The 21,614-nt window shown below is 40.8% G+C and overlaps 2 protein-coding genes across 16 annotated transcripts in view; both read right to left on the bottom strand.

Moving 5' to 3' along the window:
- The window catches only part of LOC131689268 (voltage-gated potassium channel subunit beta-2), a 1,724,569-nt gene that overhangs the window by 2,392 nt on the left and 1,700,563 nt on the right, over positions 1-21,614 (bottom strand). For 13 of the 14 annotated variants that reach the window (XM_058974245.1, XM_058974247.1, XM_058974249.1 and 10 more), the window contains one exon: positions 8,259-8,943. The exons of the other annotated variant lie outside the window; for it this stretch is intronic. In XM_058974245.1, coding sequence (XP_058830228.1) covers positions 8,374-8,943 — 570 coding nt within the window. In that variant the 3' untranslated portion in view covers positions 8,259-8,373. Of the gene's footprint in view, positions 1-8,258; positions 8,944-21,614 lie in introns of those variants that run through there. 14 annotated transcript variants of the gene reach the window in all.
- Positions 1-21,614, bottom strand: part of LOC131689266 (uncharacterized) — a 169,544-nt gene that overhangs the window by 26,810 nt on the left and 121,120 nt on the right. The gene's annotated exons all lie outside the window — the stretch shown is intronic.

The following is a 21,614-nucleotide window of genomic DNA, read 5'->3' as shown; positions in this document are numbered from 1 at the left end:
ATGCACATGTTGCGCTCCCTAAATCTTCAACAGAAAGTGATACTACTAAATACCTTTATCACAGCGAAGGTGCGGTATCTAGCATCTATCATCCGCCACAATGTGCCCACATGGCAAAATTGACCGCAACTATGGGAAACTTTCTATTTCGTGGGCTCTCAGCTCGTATGCCAATGCAACAACTAGCGCGCAGTATAGAGCAGGGTAGGCTCAAACTGCAGCTACCGGCAACAAAATGCATTCTCTTCCATTCTATCAATCCTACCTTGATCAAAATATTCCTGCCCCCGCCGAAATCCCATGTCTCCCTTTCGCAACAAGTTCCTCTGCTTCCACACCATCTCCAACAATCCCCTGCGAGCGATCAAATACATCGTTTCTATCTGGAACAAATTGCGCCACCAAGAGTGGAACAAAACTAACCCGGCATCGCGTCTAGGAAAATAAGGACGAATATCGCATTGAAAAGGTTACTGTCGAGTGAGCGCAGCGATCTCTACCAGCTGGTTAATGAGAAAACAAAACATCGCAGACTAATGCACATCACCGGCCGAGCAAACAACGCAAACTGCCAATACTGTCAGGCGAACGTCGAAACAATGCAGCATAAATTCAGCGAATGTCCTAGAGTAATGGCAGCATGGGCATACTTTCAGCGACACATTACTATGGTTCTCAACGGATGGCGAAGACTGCCATTCCGTGAACTGACTAGACCAGTTTTTGACAATATTTCAACAGCCAAAAGAACCGAAATACTTAAAATGTTCATAAAATTTATAAGATTTATAAATGCAAATGTAAATAATACGAAGTGTTGATGAACTGATGTTTATGATAAATTTAGATGACTGAATATTATTTTAAAATAAGCTAAACACGAAATAAACCATATTATAAAATAAAAACTACGATCTGTAGACGTAGGACTATACTACTTAATGTAAAATATTTATTTTCTTAGTACATTTGTAGTAATAATAAATCAAATATATTTCTTACGTATGTTTTAATCACAACCAATCAACATCGAATATTACATATTGAACCAAACCTTCTTGGTTATCAGGTCATTTCATTTGTAGTAGGTGATCGAATCCGATTAAACTTATTTAAGAAGATCTGAAGAAAGAAGACATAAAACTGTGACCGAACTAATATCTGGAGCTAAATCTTTATAGCATAACATTAGCTTATTGTAAAAACTTTTCGATTGTGTGTGATAAAAAACCTGGACCAGTGAAGAACAATCAAATTTTAGACAATATAATCACATTTCATGTATAGACCAAGCATTCTAGTTATATTTTGCCATTATTGTAACTTTCCTAAAGTACGCATACAAATATAGCGAATGCAGTGGTCTTAATCATATATCGAAACTATAAATATACAAGAATCGAAAACAATTTTATGTATGGACAAGATGCGTTTTTGCAACGGTTTCTCAAATGTCTGTGTATTCATTCATAAATAGGCTTTGTAGTATGTACCTATTAGTAGAATCAAAATACTATAGGCTGAGTGGAAATGAATCAATGCATTGATCGAACGTAAATAATAAACTTTCGTTGTGCAATTTAGTAACAAATTAGATCTACCTACCTACACATTCGGCTCAAACATTAAACCCAAGCGCATAAAGCAAAATGAATGAACGCTGATGATGATTGGTAGAGCAAAAGAAACAACTAATACCACGACATTATGTTAACCGTGTTTGCAAATGGAGCTCGCATGTACAAACTATTTTGTGTACGAATAATAAAAGTGTGCTGGAAACGAGCACAACACAAAATATAGCATAGTGTAGCGTATGGATCAAATGAGGCGGGAACGGCAATTGCCCTTAAGGATTATATACAGTTTTCGCATGTCGAAAAAAGTCTGGATGGTCGCCTCATTGCTCTAAGATACTACTCTATGCAACATCTACGCCCCATCAGGGATCGCACTCAGAGCCAAAAGGGAAAGGTTTTTTAACGGCACATTAGCGTACTATCTTCGCTATAATACGCAATATATCATTCTCGCTGGTGATTTCAACTGCGTTCTCCGTGTGAGTGATTCCACAGGTGTCAACCCGAACCCAGCACTCCAGGTCACCGTGCAGCAACTTCAACTTCAAGACGTTTGGCTGAAACTACACCCCGCAACTCCCGCACCAACATATATTACGCATAATGCGGCATCCAGGCTCGACCGTATTTATATAAGCACAGGACTTTGTGAATATCTACGAAGTGCAACCACGCACGTATGTGCTTTTTCAGACCACAAAGCGCTAACAGCACGTATTTGTCTTCACCACCTCTGCCGTGCCCAAGGTCGTGGCTTTTGGTCCTCAGACCGCATATTTTAACCACTGAAAATATCGACGAATTTTAACTCCGGTGGCTGTTTTGGAGCAGACAGAGAAGAAACTTCCCCAATTGGCTGTCATGGTGGATATCTTTTGCGAAGCCAAAAATTAAATCGTTTTTTCGCTGGAAATCGAGCGAAGCATATCAATTATTCAACGCTGAATACCAACGCTTCTATACTGATCTACGACTCGCCTATATTTTCAAAACCCTGCTATGCTAATTACAATTAATCGAGTCGTTTTGCGCAAAACTTTATACGCATCAACGAGACCTTCCTGGCAGGAGCGAGCCTCTCGACCTTTCAGCTGGGCGACAGACGACGCAGAAAAACAACTATTTCACAGCTGCAAAACGAACAAGGATAACAAATACGTAGTTCCCTGGAGATAGAACAGTACATGTTCCGATACTTCCAGAATTTGTATGCGAGCGAAGCAACGAGACTGGAGAATATGGGAGAAAACCTCGCAAGCGAGAGAATTATACCACAGAATGACGAGATGAGCGCTGCAGCAATGGCAGAAATTTCAATCGACGAACTGAAAAATGCCATCCGAGCATCGCAGAAACGAAAGTCGCCGAGTATCGATCGATCTCAGTAGAATTCGATATCAGTAGAATTCTACCAACGAAGCTTCGACACGATATACAGAGAGCTCTACTTTGGCATCAATGAAGCGATGACGAATGAGCTTCCGCCCGAATTCACCGATGGCACGATCGTGCTTGTTAAAAAGAGAGGAGGCGATGCCACTCCGAGAGCATATCGTCCGATTAGCTTTCTGAACACCGGCTATAAAATTCTCAGCCGTGTGATGAAGGCACGGCTGGAGCGAATACTGCGGACCCACCGTGTTCTTTGCGACGCTCAAAAATGCTCCAACGATGATCGCTCAATTTTTCAAGTTAAACTCTCGCTCAAAGATCGAGTGTCCAAATTAATAACGAGGAAACAGAAAGGGAAGCTGATATCGTTCGACCTCGATCACGCTTTCGATCGAGTCTTGCGTGAGTTTCTGCACCGAACCCTTCTCTCTATAGGAATCAACCAAGAATTCGTCGGGTGGCTCGCTCGGGTTGCCGCAATCTCTTCTTCACGACTGCTAGTTAATGGGCACCTCTCACAGTCGTTCCGTGTAGAGTGATCAGTAAGACAATGAGATCCGACCTCGATGCTGCTCTTTGTGGTCTATCTCCATCCTCTTCTCACAAGACTGGAACGTATATGTGATGGCGATCTGTGTGTCGCCTATGCTGACGACATCACTGTGGTTGTAACTTCAACACAAACGATCGGTCGTATTTTTCGTTTCAAGACTGTGTCGGGAGTTAAACTATATCGACTGAAAACAGTTGCCATTAATGTTGGTTTCATTAATTGTGACCCGCAGGTTGTGGATTATATACAAAATAAAGAGGAAGTTAAGATACTGGGTGTTGTTTTCGCCAATTCGGTGCGACGAATGGCTTCAATCGCAAAAATTTCACAGATGATATGGATGCACAACATGCGCTCCCTAAATTTTCAACAGAAAGTGATACTACTAAATACCTTTATCACAGCGAAGGTGTGGTATCTAGCATCTGTCCTCCCGCCACAATGTGCCCACATGGCAAAATTGACCGCAACTATGGGAAACTTTCTGTTTCGTGGGCTTTCAGATCGTATCCCAATGCAACAACTAGCGCGCAGTATAGAACAGGGTGGGCTCAAACTGCAGCTACCGGCAATAAAATGCAAAGCCCTTTTCATTAATCGCCATTTACAGGAAATCGATTCTCTTCCATTCTATCAATCCTACCTTGATCAAAATATTCCTGCCCCCGCCGAAATCCCATGTCTCCCTTTCGCAACAAGTTCCTCTGCTTCCACACCATCTCCAACAATCCCCTGCGAGCGATCAAATACATCGTTTCTATCTGGAACAAATTGCGCCACCAAGAGTGGAACAAAATTAACCCGGTATCGCGTCTAGGAAAATAAGGACGAATATCGCATTGAAAAGGTTACTGTCGAGTGAGCGCAGCGATCTCTACCAGCTGGTTAATGAGAAAACAAAACATCGCAGACTAATGCACATCACCGGCCGAGCAAACAACGCAAACTGTCAATACTTTCAGCGGCATACTTTCAGCGACACATTACTATGGTTCTCAACGGATGGCGAAGACTGCTATTCCGTGAACTGACTAGACCAGTTTTTGACAATATTTCAACAGCCAAAAGAACCGAAATACTTAAAATGTTCATAAAATTTATAAGATTTATAAATGCAAATGTAAATAATACGAAGTGTTGATGAACTGATGTTTATGATAAATTTAGATGACTGAATATTATTTTAAAATAAGCTAAACACGAAGACGTAGGACTATACTACTTAATGTAAAATATTTATTTTCTTAGTACATTTATAGTAATAATAAATCAAATATATTTCTTACTTATGTTTTAATCACAACCAATCAACATCGAATATTACATATTGAACCAAACCTTCTTGTCATTTGTAGTAGGTGATCGAATCCGATTAAACTTATTTAAGAAGATCTGAAGAAAGGAGTCAGAAAACTGTGATCGAACTAATATCTGGAGCTAAATCTTTATAGTATAAGATTAGCTATTGTAAAAACTTTTCGATTGTGTGTGATAAAAAACCTGGACCAGTGAAGAACAATCAAATTTTAGACAATATAATCACATCTCAAATATAGACCAAGCATTCTAGTTATATTTTGCCATTATTGTAACTTTCCTAAAGTACGCATACAAATATAGCGAATGCAGTGGTCTTAATCATATATCGAATCTATAAATATACAAGAATCGAAAACAATTTTATGTATGGACAAGATGCGTTTTTGCAACGGTTTCTCAAATGTCTGTGTATTCATTCATAAATAGGCTTTGTAGTATGTACCTATTAGTAGAATCAAAATACTATAGGCTGAGTGGAAATGAATCAATGCATTGATCGAACGTAAATAATAAACTTTCGTTGTGCAATTTAGTAACAAATTAGATCTACCTACCTACACATTCGGCTCAAACATTAAACCCAAGCGCATAAAGCAAAATGAATGAACGCTGATGATGATTGGTAGAGCAAAAGAAACAACTAATACCACGACACTATGTTAACCGTGTTTGCAAATGGAGCTCGCATGTACAAACTATTTTGTGTACGAATAATAAAAGTGTGCTGGAAACGAGCACAACACCAAATATAGCATAGTGTAGCGTACCTCCACAAGCAGTGTAATAGACTTCTAACTCAGTTACACTGGCTGTGAAAATACACAGCGCAGTGATCTGCTTCGCCTGCCGCAGGCAACTGAGCGTTTTAGGCGAAATCCGTCCGTTTAAATAGTGGATGATGACGTCATTCAAAGAAGCGTAGCGCGCTAGGTAAATAAATCTGTCGTGCTGGACTAGGGAAGCGCTATCTTTAGTGTGTAAATGCGCGATATTTTGACTAGGTTGTTCATTATTTAAATTTTTAATGCCATGATATCAAAAATCTTTAGGTTTATCTATTGAAATCTATTCTTAGATGTATTTCGGGGCGATATGCGCAAAAAATTAGAAAATTTATCGTGAGGTGGCTGTATTATATACGTTTAAAATTGGACCACTTTTCGTTACATACCATTTTTGTAGAATTTGCAACGTGCACCCCTATATCGAAAACAAAGACGTAGTCCTACGTCAAAAAAAAAAATAAAATAAAAATTACACAATATGGGGCTGTGTGGCCAACTGCTTGCCATTGCTGCAGCTCATGACCCGCGGTACAAACAGGCGAACAGGTAGGCGAACCTTGTCAAGGAGAATGTAGTTTGTATTTATTTATTTATTCGTAGTTGGTAAAAGAGGACCCGGTGTGTGTTACCCGAAGCGAGCCTGATTGAGAGTAGGTAGTTTTACCTCCCTCGGTGTTTGCGGTGTACAATTGTTTGCATTCCAAGATCTTAATCTGTTGAAGTGAGGGGTCCTTAAAGCAGCCAACCCCGTGCTCCAACAGTTCTTCGCATTTCATGCCCGGGTCGGACTCAATCCGATGGATTTCTACGGCCATAGCAGGTATGTACGCCTTAAATTCCCCCGCGTAAAGCGCCCACAGCAAGCAATCGCGTTTGCCTAGTCGAGATCATTCACAACTTCCGAGCTGAACAGACGCTATTACGCTATTGTCTCGCGGAAGTCGAACACAAGCTAATTTAACAGCAGCAGTGACTTATTTCTTCTGTTCATCGCTGAGCCGTTTTGCACGATTTTGCGATAGGCCATCGAGAAAACACATTCCGCATAGATTTTGCAAATGTGCCGAAAAAACCTGACATTGCCAAAGTGCATATATTTTGTGCGACAATACTGTGACTAAAACAAGTTGAAGTGCTACGAATTCAAAACAGCAGAGCTCTAGGAGTGACTTTCGTGAAAGTAGTGAGTTTGGAACTGGCGCAACGAATTTGCGAAGAACACGATAATCGACATAAAATAACAGTTGACGGGAAGAAATACCCGTTAAGAATCACACTGGAGGATGGAAGCTCTATAACCTATCAGAAGATGTCTCGGATAAAAAAATCACCGACTTTCTCGGAAGATACGGCGATATATACTCAACACAGGAACAATACTGTGGAACTGAAGTTGAACGTCGAATCTGTCGTCATTGTCGCGAATATATTCACATCGGGGTTACCTGTGTGCAGAACAAAAAACTACTAGTGCAAAACTCATACGCGGACGCTGCAAAGCAGATGAGCTCGACACCAATGCCACAAAAAGTATCAAAACAAATCACTCCCAATGTGAACAATAATGACTACAACGCGGCCAAGCTTATGCAACCGCCGAAACAAATCCCGAAGCGACAGCAAAAAGCATTACTACCACCACCGATCTCGGACGAATAAAATTTTCCCAATTTACTCTCCACTTTCGGCACAAATGATCCACCAATCAGCGGGTTAATGGCCGGGGCTACAGGTCAACCACCGCTTACGAATGCTGGCACAGACTACAGAACTATAAGCGATGGAAACGAAACAGACTCATCTATAGACCTATCCAATACCAAAAGACAGCTTCGCATTCGCCCTCCAGGCAAACAGCAGCGTGTCGAGGAAGAGAACGCTAAGCGAGACGGGAGCAACAAAACGTCCTAATGGCTGAGTTCTCTAGTTATAACATCGCCACCGTCAATATTAACAATATCACGAATGCAACGAAGATCGACGCACTTCGATCCTTCATTCGAACGCTAGAGCTGGACATCGTGTTTATTCAGGAGATAAAGAACGAACAACTCTCTCTCCCTGGTTTCAACGTGATCTGCAATGTGGATCAAATGAGGCGGGGAACGGCAATTACACTTAAGGACTATATACAGTTTTCGCATGTCGAAAAAAGTCTGGATGGTCGCCTCATTGCTCTAAGACACTACTCTATGCAACATCTACGCCCCATCAGGGAGCGCACTCAGAGCCGAAAGGGAAATTTTTTTTAATGGCACACTAGCGTACTATCTGTTAGCAGAGTGTATTTGTGTGAGAAAACCGGGTAGGGTCTTCACGACAATTCCGAACCTGTAAAAGGGTTTTTCTTTCATAAATCATAAATAATACCGCAACTCAGAATCAGTTCAAATAATATGCCTTTCGCATTCTTTATTTGACCATTCTTTAGTATCGGTATGATCGACTCAAAGTACCTTCGAGTTTAGAGATACATTCATTGGATCAGATCGCCTATGTCTATATTATGCTCCCTAGTTCAACAGCGATGGATACTCATCATTTTACTACCTTCCCTACTCAGAGCGTCGGCATCGTCCCTACTAATGGCAAAAGCTCTCTCTCTCTCTCTCTCTCTCTCTCTCTCTCTCTCTCTCTCAACATTGCTCTCTTTTGGTATCCCGAGTGTACAGGTGTACAGAATAAACATAGTAATGATGAATTGATATTACATACAGAAAGTTCATTTTTCCAACACTTCCTCTCAATTTATCATTCCTAAACTGCTAACTAATTTGCAAAATCGAGTTTTATGCAATGGTTTAGTAAACAAATCTGCAATCTGTTCTTCACTTTTAATATATTCCAGTATCATTTTCTTCTCTTTAATCAGGTTTTTCATATACATATATTTAATATCGATGTGTTTGCTTCGTTGATGCTCTCTTGGCTCTCCTGCTATTCTAATACAGGGTATGTTGTCCTCGTATATAGTGAACGGGACAAATTGTATCCCAACTTCACGCAATATACCCGACATCCATACACCTTCTTTAGAAGCATAACAAAGCGAAACCAACTCAGCCTCTGTAGAAGAAAGCGTCACGAGCTGTTGCCTCTTGCTGCTCCAGGACACGATGTTTCCGTACACCGTAAAAGCATATCCCGAATTAGACCGACGTTCCTCAACGTCATTTGCGAAGTCAGCATCCGCATAACCCTTAAGTGGCACGTCGTCTTTATCTTGATGATATAGCAAACGAAAAGATATCGTCCCCTTAAGGTATCGAAGAATCCTCTTCAACCCAATCCAGTGTTCCTCACTTGGACAGCTCTGAAATTGACTCAAAATATTTACAGCAATGGTTATATCAGATCTAGACATCAGGGATAAATATTGCAAACAACGCAGAAGTTCCTTATATGGTTCATTAGTTAAGTTTCCTGAATTCACCCATTTACAATTTGCATCCATGGGAGTGGCAACTGATTTACAATCGGCCATTCCAAATCTGTTCAATATTTTCGCAATATAAGTCGACTGAAATAATTCTAATGATCTCTTTTCAATATTTCGCGTACATTCTAGCCCTAGGAAAGTTTTTAACTGTCCCAGATCCTTCATTTTAAATATTTTAGAAAGATTGTTTTTAATGCAATTGACATTTTCGGTATTACTTCCACAAATAAGAATATCGTCAACGTATAATAGAATGAATAACCCTTGTTTGGGCCTAGGGGTGGCCCTTGGTGTAGAAAATTTGCAGCTTGCTGTTGGTGGCTGGCTATGTTTACACTTGTCCGCAGACAAATAAAACTCTTGGATGGACCACTCAAAACAAACCGCAAACAACTTTAGCGGACTGTATGTTGGAAAACGACTTACTACTGGATGTGATTAATTAGAATAGAAAGCACTGTTTTACACTTCACACTTTACTCTTTTATTTTCACTCTTCACTTGTACTTCACACTTGTTGAAATAATACTGGTTGCTGCGATGCGCAGAACGCGTGTATTTATATTACACGCCACGCGTTCTAGAAACGCGTGGGACATTCGCTCACTGACGATGATGTATTACCGCGCCTGCTGCTGTTACTACTGTTGTATGCGAGTCAATTATCTGACAGTTTTTTCTGGAATGTTCTTACCGGTTGGAGATTCTGCTCGATTATGAAGCGCTGAACAGAGGCGCGAACATACTCCCCCGGGCTGGGACGGATTCCCAGAATTATCAGGGTGTTCACGCTTAGGAAACCGGTTGTCCTCAATGGGAAGAATGGATAGCTTCGATGTGGAGCGTCTCAAATAGGAATTTCTTACATCTCCAGCGACTACCCATCCGAAATGGGTCTCTCGAAGATCCGGATGGTCAACGGCCATTTGGAAAAATCCCGATTTTAGCAAACGGAAAAACTTGGATACACCGATAAGCATGTCTATATGGTTGGGCGTATGGAACTGCGGATCCGCCATTTGAAAACCTGCTGGTATCAGCCAATTGGATATATCGTTCTTTGTTGTGGGAATCACTTCCGTTACTTTGGAAACGACCAAGCATTCTATCTCCATGCTAAAATTGCTGATTCTGGATCGAACTTCTGCGAGGATGATGTCTTTAGCATACGTTTTTGATTCTCCTATGCCAGTAATAGGGATGCATACTGGTTTTCTTTCCAGACCTAAACGGTTCGTCATTGATTCGGAAATTAAATTTACCGTGGAACCGTTGTCCAACAAAGCGCGGCAAGAAATAACTCCTCCATTGCGATCTCGCACATTGACGACGGTCGTGAGAAGCATAGGAGTTTTCTGTAACTGGGAGTGGTTGCACGAAAGTGGCTCATTACCAGGTCGTTCACTGCTGATCGATTCACGTGCTATCGACGAGTTTGTTGGTTGACTCACAAAACTTCCCTGTGACGCAACATTCTGCAACGGAGTTTCATAGTGCAACATGGTATGGTGTTTTTTGTGGCATTTGAAACATGACTTAGTGGAGTGGCATTGTATCGATCGGTGTCCAACTCGGAGGCAGTTAAAACAAATATTTTTCCTCCTCACCATTGCGAAACGCTGGCTGATCGATAACTTTCTGAATGACGGACACTTGAATTAAAAATGATTGCACTCACAGAAGTCACACCGAGGTCCTTGTTTTGGCTGTGTTGTAGCTGTGTAGGCTCTATGGAATGATGTCTTGGTGGTTTGTGGTACGGGATTGACATGCTGTGGCTTGATGGAAAATTCGTTGCGTTGTGGTTGGTTTTGGCATCGCCCTAGTACGTAGACACGGTGTTTCAGGAAAGCAATGGTTTCATCGTAGCTGGGCATATCTCCTCGCTTGATTGTGGACTCCCAAAGCATCTTAGTTTCGCCATCCAGCGCTCTAGCCAGTATGTATATCAGAATCTGCTCTGAAACTCCAAACAAATCCTGGCCAAGAAATTTGAGGTTCTCCACATGGCTGACAAAAGACTCGACGAGCGTTTGTAATTCATTGTAGCTCCCCTTGGACAACTTCTTCGTGTTAATGAGACCTCCAATGTGTAGATGAATTATGCGTCTTTTATCTTCGAAGCGTTCCTCGAGCAGCTGCCATGCCCGTTCATAGTTTCCATCGCTGATAGTTTTTGCGTCTATTATACCTGCAGCATCTCCGATGAGTGCTTTTTCAAGATGATACAGTTTTATGCGGTTGGATTCGTTGGATTGATCCACCACATCCCGGAACATCATCTTGAATCTCTCCCAGTGCTCATATTTTCCATCGAACGTAGGTATAGCACGTGGGAGAGGCTGTTGGACAATCACCGGCTGCTGATTGACGATAGACTGTGAGGGTGGTGGAATTAGTGGTGTCTTGGAAATTTCCTCGAGCCATGTTTCGAGCAAAATGGATACACTGTCGTGAAGATCCACAAATTGCAGATAGCACTGACTGTGTTCCTTTCTTTTTACTACAGGAATACTTTCAATGATTCGCTGATGATTGCTAGTGAACTCGGCGTAGGCTGCTTCTAACTTCTTCACAAATGTTTTTATTTGTGGAAGAGTGAGCTCGGTTTGCTCCACTCTGGCATTCTGCAGTATGGATTCAATCCGGAGCACTTTTGCTTGCGCCATTTCGCGGAAGTGAATGAGCGCACTGACATCTTCATCACTATCAACATCAGCATTTTTCACTGCAGTTCTCTTGAGCGGCATTTTGACTGTTTATCACTGATTATCACTAATCACTCAGTAATCACACCAGAAGTCACGGTGGCAATAGGAACGATGGACCTAATATCCGGCTCGAAGGACCAATGTTTGGGCCTAGGGGTGGCCCTTGGTGTAGAAAATTTGCAGCTTGCTGTTGGTGGCTGGCTATGTTTACACTTGTCCGCAGACAAATAAAACTCTTGGATGGACCACTCAAAACAAACCGCAAACAACTTTAGCGGACTGTATGTTGGAAAACCACTTACTACTGGATGTGATTAATTAGAATGGAAAGCACTGTTTTACACTTCACACTTTACTCTTTTATTTTCACTCTTCACTTGTACTTCACACTTGTTGAAATAAAACTGGTTGCTGCGATGCGCAGAACGCGTGTATTTATATTACACGCCACGCGTTCTAGAAACGCGTGGAACATTCGCTCACTGACGATGATGTATTACCGCGCCTGCTGCTGTTGCTACTGTTGTATGCGAGTCAAATATCTGACAGTTTATTCTGGAATGTTCTTACCGGTTGGAGATTCTGCTCGATTATGAAGCGCTGAACAGAGGCGCGAACAACCCTTTTTCAAAACAAGCATACAGGCAAGTATCACTGTTAAGCTGTTTGAAACCAAATTTAGAGATAATTTCAGTGAAATGATGATGCCAACTTCTGCCCGCTTGTTTTAAACCATACAAACTCTTATTTAGTTTACATATTTTTGGGTTTTCATTCTTGGCTCGAGGTAAATTCATAAATATTTCTTCTTCCAAATTCCCATATAGGAAGGCAGTTTTTACGTTCATTTGATGAATTAACCAGTTTTTCTTCACGGCAATTGCCAGCATAGTCCTAACCGTAGTCATTTTCGCAACTGGCGCAAAAGTTTCCGAATAATCTAACCCTGGCCTTTGTGAGCAATCTTTAGCAACAAGTCGAGCTTTGTACCGTGGTAAACCACCTTCACTTTTGATGCTGAACACCCACATGGAATTGATAGCTTTTCTTCCCTTAGGAAGCCCACTAACCAATTTCCACGTGTTGTTATCATCCAAAGCCATAAGCTCTTCATTCATTGCTTGTTCCCATTTGTGCCAATCGTCACGTTGCATTAATTCATCAATTCGTTGTGGCACCTCTTCAGAATTATGAGACATAACAAAACTAGTATCAAAATTATTCAGCCATGCTGGGGTTCTCGTGTTTCTTTGACTTCGACGTCTCTCATCAATAGCTATATCTTCGAGATCATTTGAAACATCCTCGGTGTCCACAAATTCTTCTTCACTATCAGAAGCATCAGCTGATTCAATCTGAGGGTCTATTGATTCTTGTTCATTTTCTATTTCGCGTACTGTTAAAAATTCTTTCTCGTGGAATTCAACTTGCTTGCATTCCCCGTCAATAAAATTTCGGAAAAAAAAATTATTCTCATCGATTTTTACGTCTCTTGAAATTATTATTTTCCCTTCGTCTTCATCCCATAGTCTATAACCATTTGGTGCGTACCCAACCATAGTAAGAACTTTACTTCGTTTGTCTAATTTCGTCCGATGTTCTTTATTAACGTGTGCATAAGTCAAAAAACCAAATACTTTGAGCTTACTTACATCGGGCTTAGTTCCGAACCACATTTCATACGGTGTTTTCAAAACCTTCAACGCAATTGTTGGACTACGATTTAGTGTATAGCATGAAGCATATAATGCTTCCCCCCACAAACTCATTGGTGCATTACTTTCATGTAAAATGGTTCTTACTTTTTCCATTAGGCTGCGGTTCATTCTCTCGCTTACCCCATTTTGTTGAGGTGTATACGGAGCAGTAGGTATCATTTGTATTCCTCTTCCTCGACAGAAGGCCAAAAATTCTTTACCATAATACTCGCCTCCGTTATCAGACCTCAGTTTCGAAATGCGAAGCGAGAAATGAGCATTAGCAATAGCCTCAAATGCTTGAAATTTTTCAAGCACTTCACTCTTATGTCTCAACAAGTAGACCATGACAAAATGTGTGAAATCATCTGTGAAAGTAACAAAATACCTGTAACCATCATGTGTCGTATCAGGTAATTTACCACAAACATCGGAATGAACTAGTTCTAACTGCCTTGATGATCGTACCCTTGCATCAACATTAAATTTTTCTCGCGTTTGTTTCCCAAAAATGCATGATTCACATCCAAACGAGCTCACAATCATGGAAGATGGTACTAGATTCAACCTCTCAACCATATTGTCTCTCGCCAGTTTGGATAAACTTTGCATTCCCAAGTGTCCAAAACGAGCATGCCATAGTTCAGTTTCATTCAATACTTTACCTGTAAATGCTTTACCAATATTTTGATCTAAGAACAGTTCCAAAATATAAAGACCTTTTTACCTGTGACAATAACATGACCTGTCTCATCAAGTATTTCCACCATGTCATTCCTGAAAACAACTGATTTACCACTAGATTCAATACGAGAAACTGATTTGATTTGAGCTCAATTTCGGAATGAAAAGCACGTCGTAGATGTTAATCTTGCGCATTTTATTCGTTCTCAGACAACAGTTTCCTTGTCTCTTACCAATGTTACCGGTACCGGCTTTAGCGGTTTCGATTTTTAGCTCTTGGCAGTCTCACATCTCGTTGAACGCTCTTATGTCTTTAAACATATGTTGAGTAGCGCCGGAATCCATCACCATAGGAATGAACGTCGTCGATTGAACCGGAAGTTTTCTTGTGTCCATCCTGAAAACTCGAGAGTCCTGCACTAAATCGTCGGTCAGCCTTTTCAATGGCACTCGCACCATGAAACTACCATTCTGACGTGTGACTAACGCGACATCCCGACGCTTACCATCCGCGTGCATCTCTACCTGAGGCTTATCTTGTTGCTTCTTATTCCTCCACTGTCGGCAAAATCTTTGTTTGTGACCCGGCTTACCGCAATGGAAGCAAATAATTTGTTTCTTCTGTGGTTGCTGCGTTGGCTGCTTACCGTTCCCAATCATCGCCACTTGTCGATCGAAATTTTGTTCGCTCACACCAGAATTCTCCGCGTCCAGAAAAATACGTCTAATCTGATCAAGCGACATCTTTTCTATGTCGTCCTTTCTCACGACCGACAATGCTCCGAGAATATGCTGATATCTCTCAGGTATGGCAACCAGTAGTGTATTTAACTGTTCAATACTGGTAACAGTTTCTCCCATACTCTCAAGTTGTCGTATTATCTCTTCGTGAGAAGCAAAAAGCTCTTTGAGACATTTAAATCTGTGTCTTGAGCGTGTACAATCTTGTTCGCAGCCCAAGCATGGCTACCGCACCTTGCTTCTGATAAATTTGATCCAACCGAGTCATGATTTCTCTTGCATATTTACAATGCAGTACATGCCCCATCGGTTCATCGTCTAGTGCCAACCAGAGCTCATTTGCAGCAGTGTCGTCATCTTTGAGACGTTTTGCCAGTTTCTCTTTCCTTTCAGCTTCCTGTTCGGCTGAAGCACCTGCTGCCGCTTCAAAATATTCTTCTTTCTCGGGAGTTTTCTCGAGGGCATGCAACAAACCTTCGTGCTTGAAGTGTTGCTCCATCCTCTTTCGCCAAAGAGGGAAAGATTTTTCGTCTCCTTTGAATACAGGAACGATTACTCTTTTCAATCGGTTGTCCATAATTGAAGATATTTCAATACCTGGAAACTTTGCAAATGTTAGAAATTAAATAATTTCCCTTCTTTTAACATAGAGCACTAGCTGTGTAGACAATTTTCGGTGCTTTGCCCCACAGACAAAACAGATCTCTGTCTGAGCAATTGCAACGCAAAGTCACTCCACAAAAAGCCTCTGAACCCAACAAAAATAATCGAGAATAAATGTTCCACAGAAAGGGTGGTCTCCGCCTGAACAATTCTCAATTCTTCCAAAGCAATTATCTGTTAGGACAATCTACTCTAGGCCCATAACCTGTTAGCAGAGTGCATTTGTGTGAGAAAACCGGGTAGGGTCTTCACGACACTTCCGAACCTGTAAAAGGGCTTTTCTTTCATAAATCATAAATAATACCGCAACTCAGAATCAGTTCAAATAATATGCCTTTCGCATTCTTTATTTGACCATTCTTTAGTATCGGTATGATCGATTCAAAGTACCTTCGAGTTTAGAGATACATTCATTGGATCAGATCGCCTATGTCTATATTATGCTCCCTAGTTCAACAGCGATGGATACTCATCACTTTACTACCTTCCCTACTCAGAGCGTCGGCATCGTCCCTACTAATGGCAAAAGCTCTCTCTCTCTCTCTCTCTCTCTCTCTCTCTCTCTCTCAACATTGCTCTCTTTTGGTATCCCGAGTGTACAGGTGTACAGAATAAACATAGTAAGGATGAATTGATATTACATACAGAAAATTCATTTTTCCAACACTATCTTCGCTATAATACGCAACACATCATTCTCGCTGGTGATTTCAACTGCGTTATCCGTGCGAGTGATTCCACAGGTGTCAACTCGAGCCCAGCACTCCAGGCTACCGTGCAGCAACTTCAACTTCAAGACGTTTGGCTGAAACTACACTCCGCAACCCCGCACCAACGCATATTGCGGCATCCAGGCTCGACCGTATTTATATAAGCACAGGACTTTGTGAATATCTACGAAGTGCAACCACGCACGTATGTGCTTTTTCTGACCACAAAGCGCTATCAGCACGTATTTGTCTTCACCACCTCAGCCGTGCCCAAGGTCGTGGCTTTTGGTCCCTCAGACCGCATATTTTAACCACTGAAAATATCGACGAATTTTAACTCCGGTGGCAGTTTTGGAGCAGACAGAGAAGAAACTTCCCCAATTGGATGTCATGGTGGATATCTTTTGCGAAGCCAAAAATTAAATCGTTTTTTCGCTGGAAATCGAGCGAAGCACATCAAATATTCAACGCTGAATACCAACGCTTCTATACTGATCTACAACTCGCCTATGACGGATATTTTCAAAACCCTGCTATGCTAATTACAATTAATCGAGTTAAAGCGCAAATGGTCACACTGCAACGTCGTTTTGCGCAAAACTTTATACGCATCAACGAGACCTTCCTGGCAAAAGAGAGCCTCTCGACCTTTCAGCTGGGCGACAGACGACGCAGAAAAACAACTATTTCACAGCTGCAAAACGAACAAGGAGAACAAATACGTAGTTCCCTGGAGATAGAACAGTACACGTTCCGATACTTCCAGAATCTGTATGCGAGCGAAGAAACGAGACTGGAGAATATGGGAGAAAACCTTGCAAGCGAGAGAATTATACCAGAGAATGACGAGATGAGCGCTGCAGCAATGGCAGAAATTTCAATCGACGAACTGAAAATGCCATCCGAGCATCGCAGAAACGAAAGTCGCCGAGTATCGATGGGATATCAGTAGAATTCTACCAACGAACCTTCGACACTATATACAGAGAGCTCTACTTTGGCATCAATGAAGCGATGACGAATGAGCTTCCGCCCGAATTCACCGATGGCACGATCGTGCTTGTTAAAAAGAGAGGAGGCGATGCCACTCCGAGAGCATATCGTCCGATTAGCCTTCTGAACACCGACTGCAAAATTCTCAGCCGTGTGATGAAGGCACGGCTGGAGCGAATACTGCGGACCCACCGTGTTCTTTGCGACGCTCAAAAATGCTCCAACGATGATCGCTCAATTTTTCAAGCTGAACTCTCGCTCGAAGATCGTGTGACCAAATTAATAACGAGGAAACAGAAAGGGAAGCTGATATCGTTCGACCTCGATCACGCTTTCGATCGAGTCTTGCATGAGTTTCTGCACCGAACCCTTCTCTCTATAGGAATCAACCAGGAATTCGTCGGGTGGCTCGCTCGGGTTGCCGCAATCTCTTCTTCACGACTGCTAGTTAATGGGCGCCTCTCACAGTCGTTCCGTGTAGAGTGATCAGTAAGACGAGGAGATCCGACCTCAATGCTGCTCTTTGTGGTCTATCTCCATCCTCTTCTCACAAGACTGGAACGTATATGTGATGGCGATCTGTGTGTCGCCTATGCTGACGACATCACTGTGGTTGTAACTGTAACAACACAAAACTGCCCTAATATGTGCTCTTAAAAACGATATGTCAAAATATTGTAGGCGATAGTAATACATAAATTATCAAATTTTGAATTCCACCGCGCCGCCTCTAATGTATACCCTCAGCGAACTCAAAACTTTAACTGCGTTTTCTCACCCAAAACCGCTTTTTTGAGCTGGCCGGAAATGTAACTCGAACAAATGATTTTTGATCGCTCTGAAATTTTCAGTTTATTCAAAATTGCTTTCTTCAGCAACGTACGTAGGACTATATTTTTAATCGCCTAATTTTTAACGTTCAACAATTTTATAACATTTTCAGCGTTCTTTGATTAAAAAGTGTGCCATTTCCTGAAAAATCAATCATATCGAAAAATTCCTACGTACGTTACTTGCTATCGTTCTTAGGCATCGACAAAACTGTAGTTTTTTGCCCTAGGTTATGAATTAGCGAAGAAATAAAAAAAGTGAGTAGAATGATTAATATTAATAAAATTATTAAAATTCATCAATCAAATTAGATTAGCTCATTAAATGAAAAATGAGACAATATTTAAAAATAGTTTCAAAATAAATAGAATAAATTAAATTGACTAAAACTAACAAATTGAATAGAATAAATAAATGGAATGACTGAACAAGAATGAATAAAAAATTTATTAATTTATTTATAAAGCTTTTAACCACAAGTGTCATTCGCCTTTTTATAGATAATGTACACTTCAAATTCAAAGTTGAAAAAATGCGGAAAAATTATTGCGATCTTCTATCTAGGGCGCACTGCTTGCTGTTGCGGGTGATTTCTTTCTTGGTGGAGAAGTGTTATTGACGTTATTCTCTTTACCGTTTGCTGCTTGTTGATTGTTCTGTCTCCCGCTCCCTCACTCTCGTGTACGTCCATATCGCTATCGCTGGAATAGTTGTTGTTTTCGTTTTCACTGATGGTTGATATTTGGTGCTTCTTGGGTTTCTGGGTGACCTTGGTGTATCCGTCGTCATTTTTGGTTATTCCTTCGCTGGATGTACTAGTTGTTGGCTTAGATTTATTGATGATTATCGTTTGACCGGCTGTCTGTGGATTAGCATTGGAGGGCTGTGTCATTCATGAAGGATTCCACTTCTCCGTATTTGAACATGAATTTTTTAATGTTCTCGGAGCTGGTGCGCGGTGCAGATCATGTAAGGTACACTTCTGTAAAATTTTTATCGATATAAACGGGGATCTTGGTTTTAATGTTGTCGTATTCGATTTCATGTTGCATGTCATTTATCATACTAAATAATTATGCTCCGGCTAGGGTCTTGAACGTTATTATTCATGTAGCTGGAGGTGTGTAACTGCCGCAAGATCACTTTTATCAACTGTTCCCCCTCACGCACCGTAGGTCTTCTTCGAGTTTGCTTACAATCGATCACGACAGTATTTTCCCTTAGTGGGCGTACTTTTCTTTTTTGTTCGCTAATTTTGCTTACCGTGGGGCAACGTGGTCTTTTTCTGTTATTGGAGTATATAAGTAGCGATGTGGCGCGGGTAAAGGTTATTTGTTTGCTTTACTGTAATCGAGCGGTGTATATTTTGCTTCTGTTCTGTGCGAGACCAAGCGTTAGACTGAATGAATAATTTTAAAAAATGAACAAAACGAATCAAATGAATCAAATGAATCAAATGAATCAAATGAATCAAATGAATCAAATGAATCAAATGAATCAAATGAATCAAATGAATCAAATGAATCAAATGAATCAAATGAATCAAATGAATCAAATGAATCAAATGAATCAAATAAATCAAATGAATCAAATGAATCAAATGAATCAAATGAATCAAATGAATCAAATGAATCAAATGAATCAAATGAATCAAATGAATCAAATGAATCAAATAAATCATATGAATCAAATGAATCAAATGAATCAAATGAATCAAATGAATCAAATGAATCAAATGAATCAAATGAATCAAATGAATCAAATGAATCAAATGAATCAAATGAATCAAATGAATCAAATGAATCAAATGAATCAAATGAATCAAATGAATCAAATGAATCAAATGAATCAAATGAATCAAATGAATCAAATGAATCAAATGAATCAAATGAATCAAATGAATCAAATGAATCAAATGAATCAAATGAATCAAATGAATCAAATGAATCAAATGAATCAAATGAATCAAATGAATCAAATGAATCAAATGAATCAAATGAATCAAATGAATCAAATGAATCAAATGAATCAAATGAATCAAATGAATCAAATGAATCAAATGAATCAAATGAATCAAATGAATCAAATGAATCAAATGAACCAAATGAATCAAATGAATCAAATGAATCAAATGAATCAAATGAATCAAATGAATCAAATGAATCAAATGAATCAAATGAATCAAATGAATCAAATGAATCGAATGAATCAAATGAATCAAATCAGTTCGAGTAGACACACGGTACGTGCCACACGTACTTTAATTTACTGCGTGCTTTCATTAGAATTACGAGTCGGATTTAGCTCAAATTCACGATAACGGGTTATTTTTGTGGTGAAAAATATTGATCGAGTAATCGGTGTAGGTGATATGAATTACTTTATTCCCAAAAGTGCATACTATCCCATAATTAGCTAGTGCAACAGTAAATAATATCATTCTTTCGGGCAGTGTCCGATATCTCTACTGAGAGGCAGCGAGGTGCAGAAAGCAAACACCTTCTGTGAATACAAATCTCCGCTTACCGTACGCGTCGCTTACCAGCAGAATTTACCGCCCCCCTGAAGCCCACGAGAAGGCAGAAAAGATCAAAGCGAATCGAAATTAGTGTGCACTGTGTTTTTCTGCAAACAGCAAGCTGACTATCCGTACAGCAGCTGAAACGTTGTGGTGATATCTTATCAGCCGGGCTGTACTGCGAGCCGGTACTGGTGATTGATTTTGAGTATACGATAGTGTTGGCTCTTGCCTCCTATAGCCAAGTGATAGCAGATGAAAAAATCGCAGGGTGAGTGGTTTCGGAAACGAGCGCTAATAATACAGATCCATTTAGTAGTGCCAAGTGTATTTGCCTAAACAGGAAACAGTGACAGTGATTGAGTCATTCGGTGGAAATTAAGCCCCGCTAATGGGGTTGAGTGATCCTCCCCTTGATAGGGGGTGGGGGGGGGGGGGGTAAGTTCCATGTCGCCAACGCTGCCTTCTTGGATGCGACAAGACGACGATAGGATCCAAACTCAAACTCTTTTACTACAAGCGGTGAGTAAAACAGACGAAGAGCATAGTATAAACCCATCGAGCACCCCTTCCCTTGCCAAACTCCCGCCCAATCCATTCATTATAAACAAATCCCTGCAACAGTTGCTTGGTCATGACCCAAAATCTTTGGTGAAGGCCTCCAAGGAAGCAAGAGGTTCAAAATATATTCTTCATACCGATTCCCACTCGACATACCAAAAGTTGCTGACGCTCAAACAACTAATTGATGGCACCACTGTCGAGATAATCCCTCATCCTTCCCTCAACCATTGTCAAGGAGTGGTGTATGACGTAGACACCATCGATATGGATGCGGAAGATCTTAAAAACCATCTTGCTTCACAAGGCGAGGCGAATAATGAAAAAAACGGTGACCAAGTTCGAAACACCCTGTTGGCAGTCCTTAGTTTCACAGGACAAACCTTTTCGGTTGACAGTGCATAGATACTACCCATCTCCCCTATTATGCTACGGC

This window comes from Topomyia yanbarensis, chromosome 3, assembly GCF_030247195.1.
Source record: "Topomyia yanbarensis strain Yona2022 chromosome 3, ASM3024719v1, whole genome shotgun sequence".
NCBI classification, from domain to species: Eukaryota; Metazoa; Arthropoda; class Insecta; order Diptera; family Culicidae; genus Topomyia; species Topomyia yanbarensis.
This window is presented reverse-complemented; position numbering and strand designations above follow the sequence as displayed.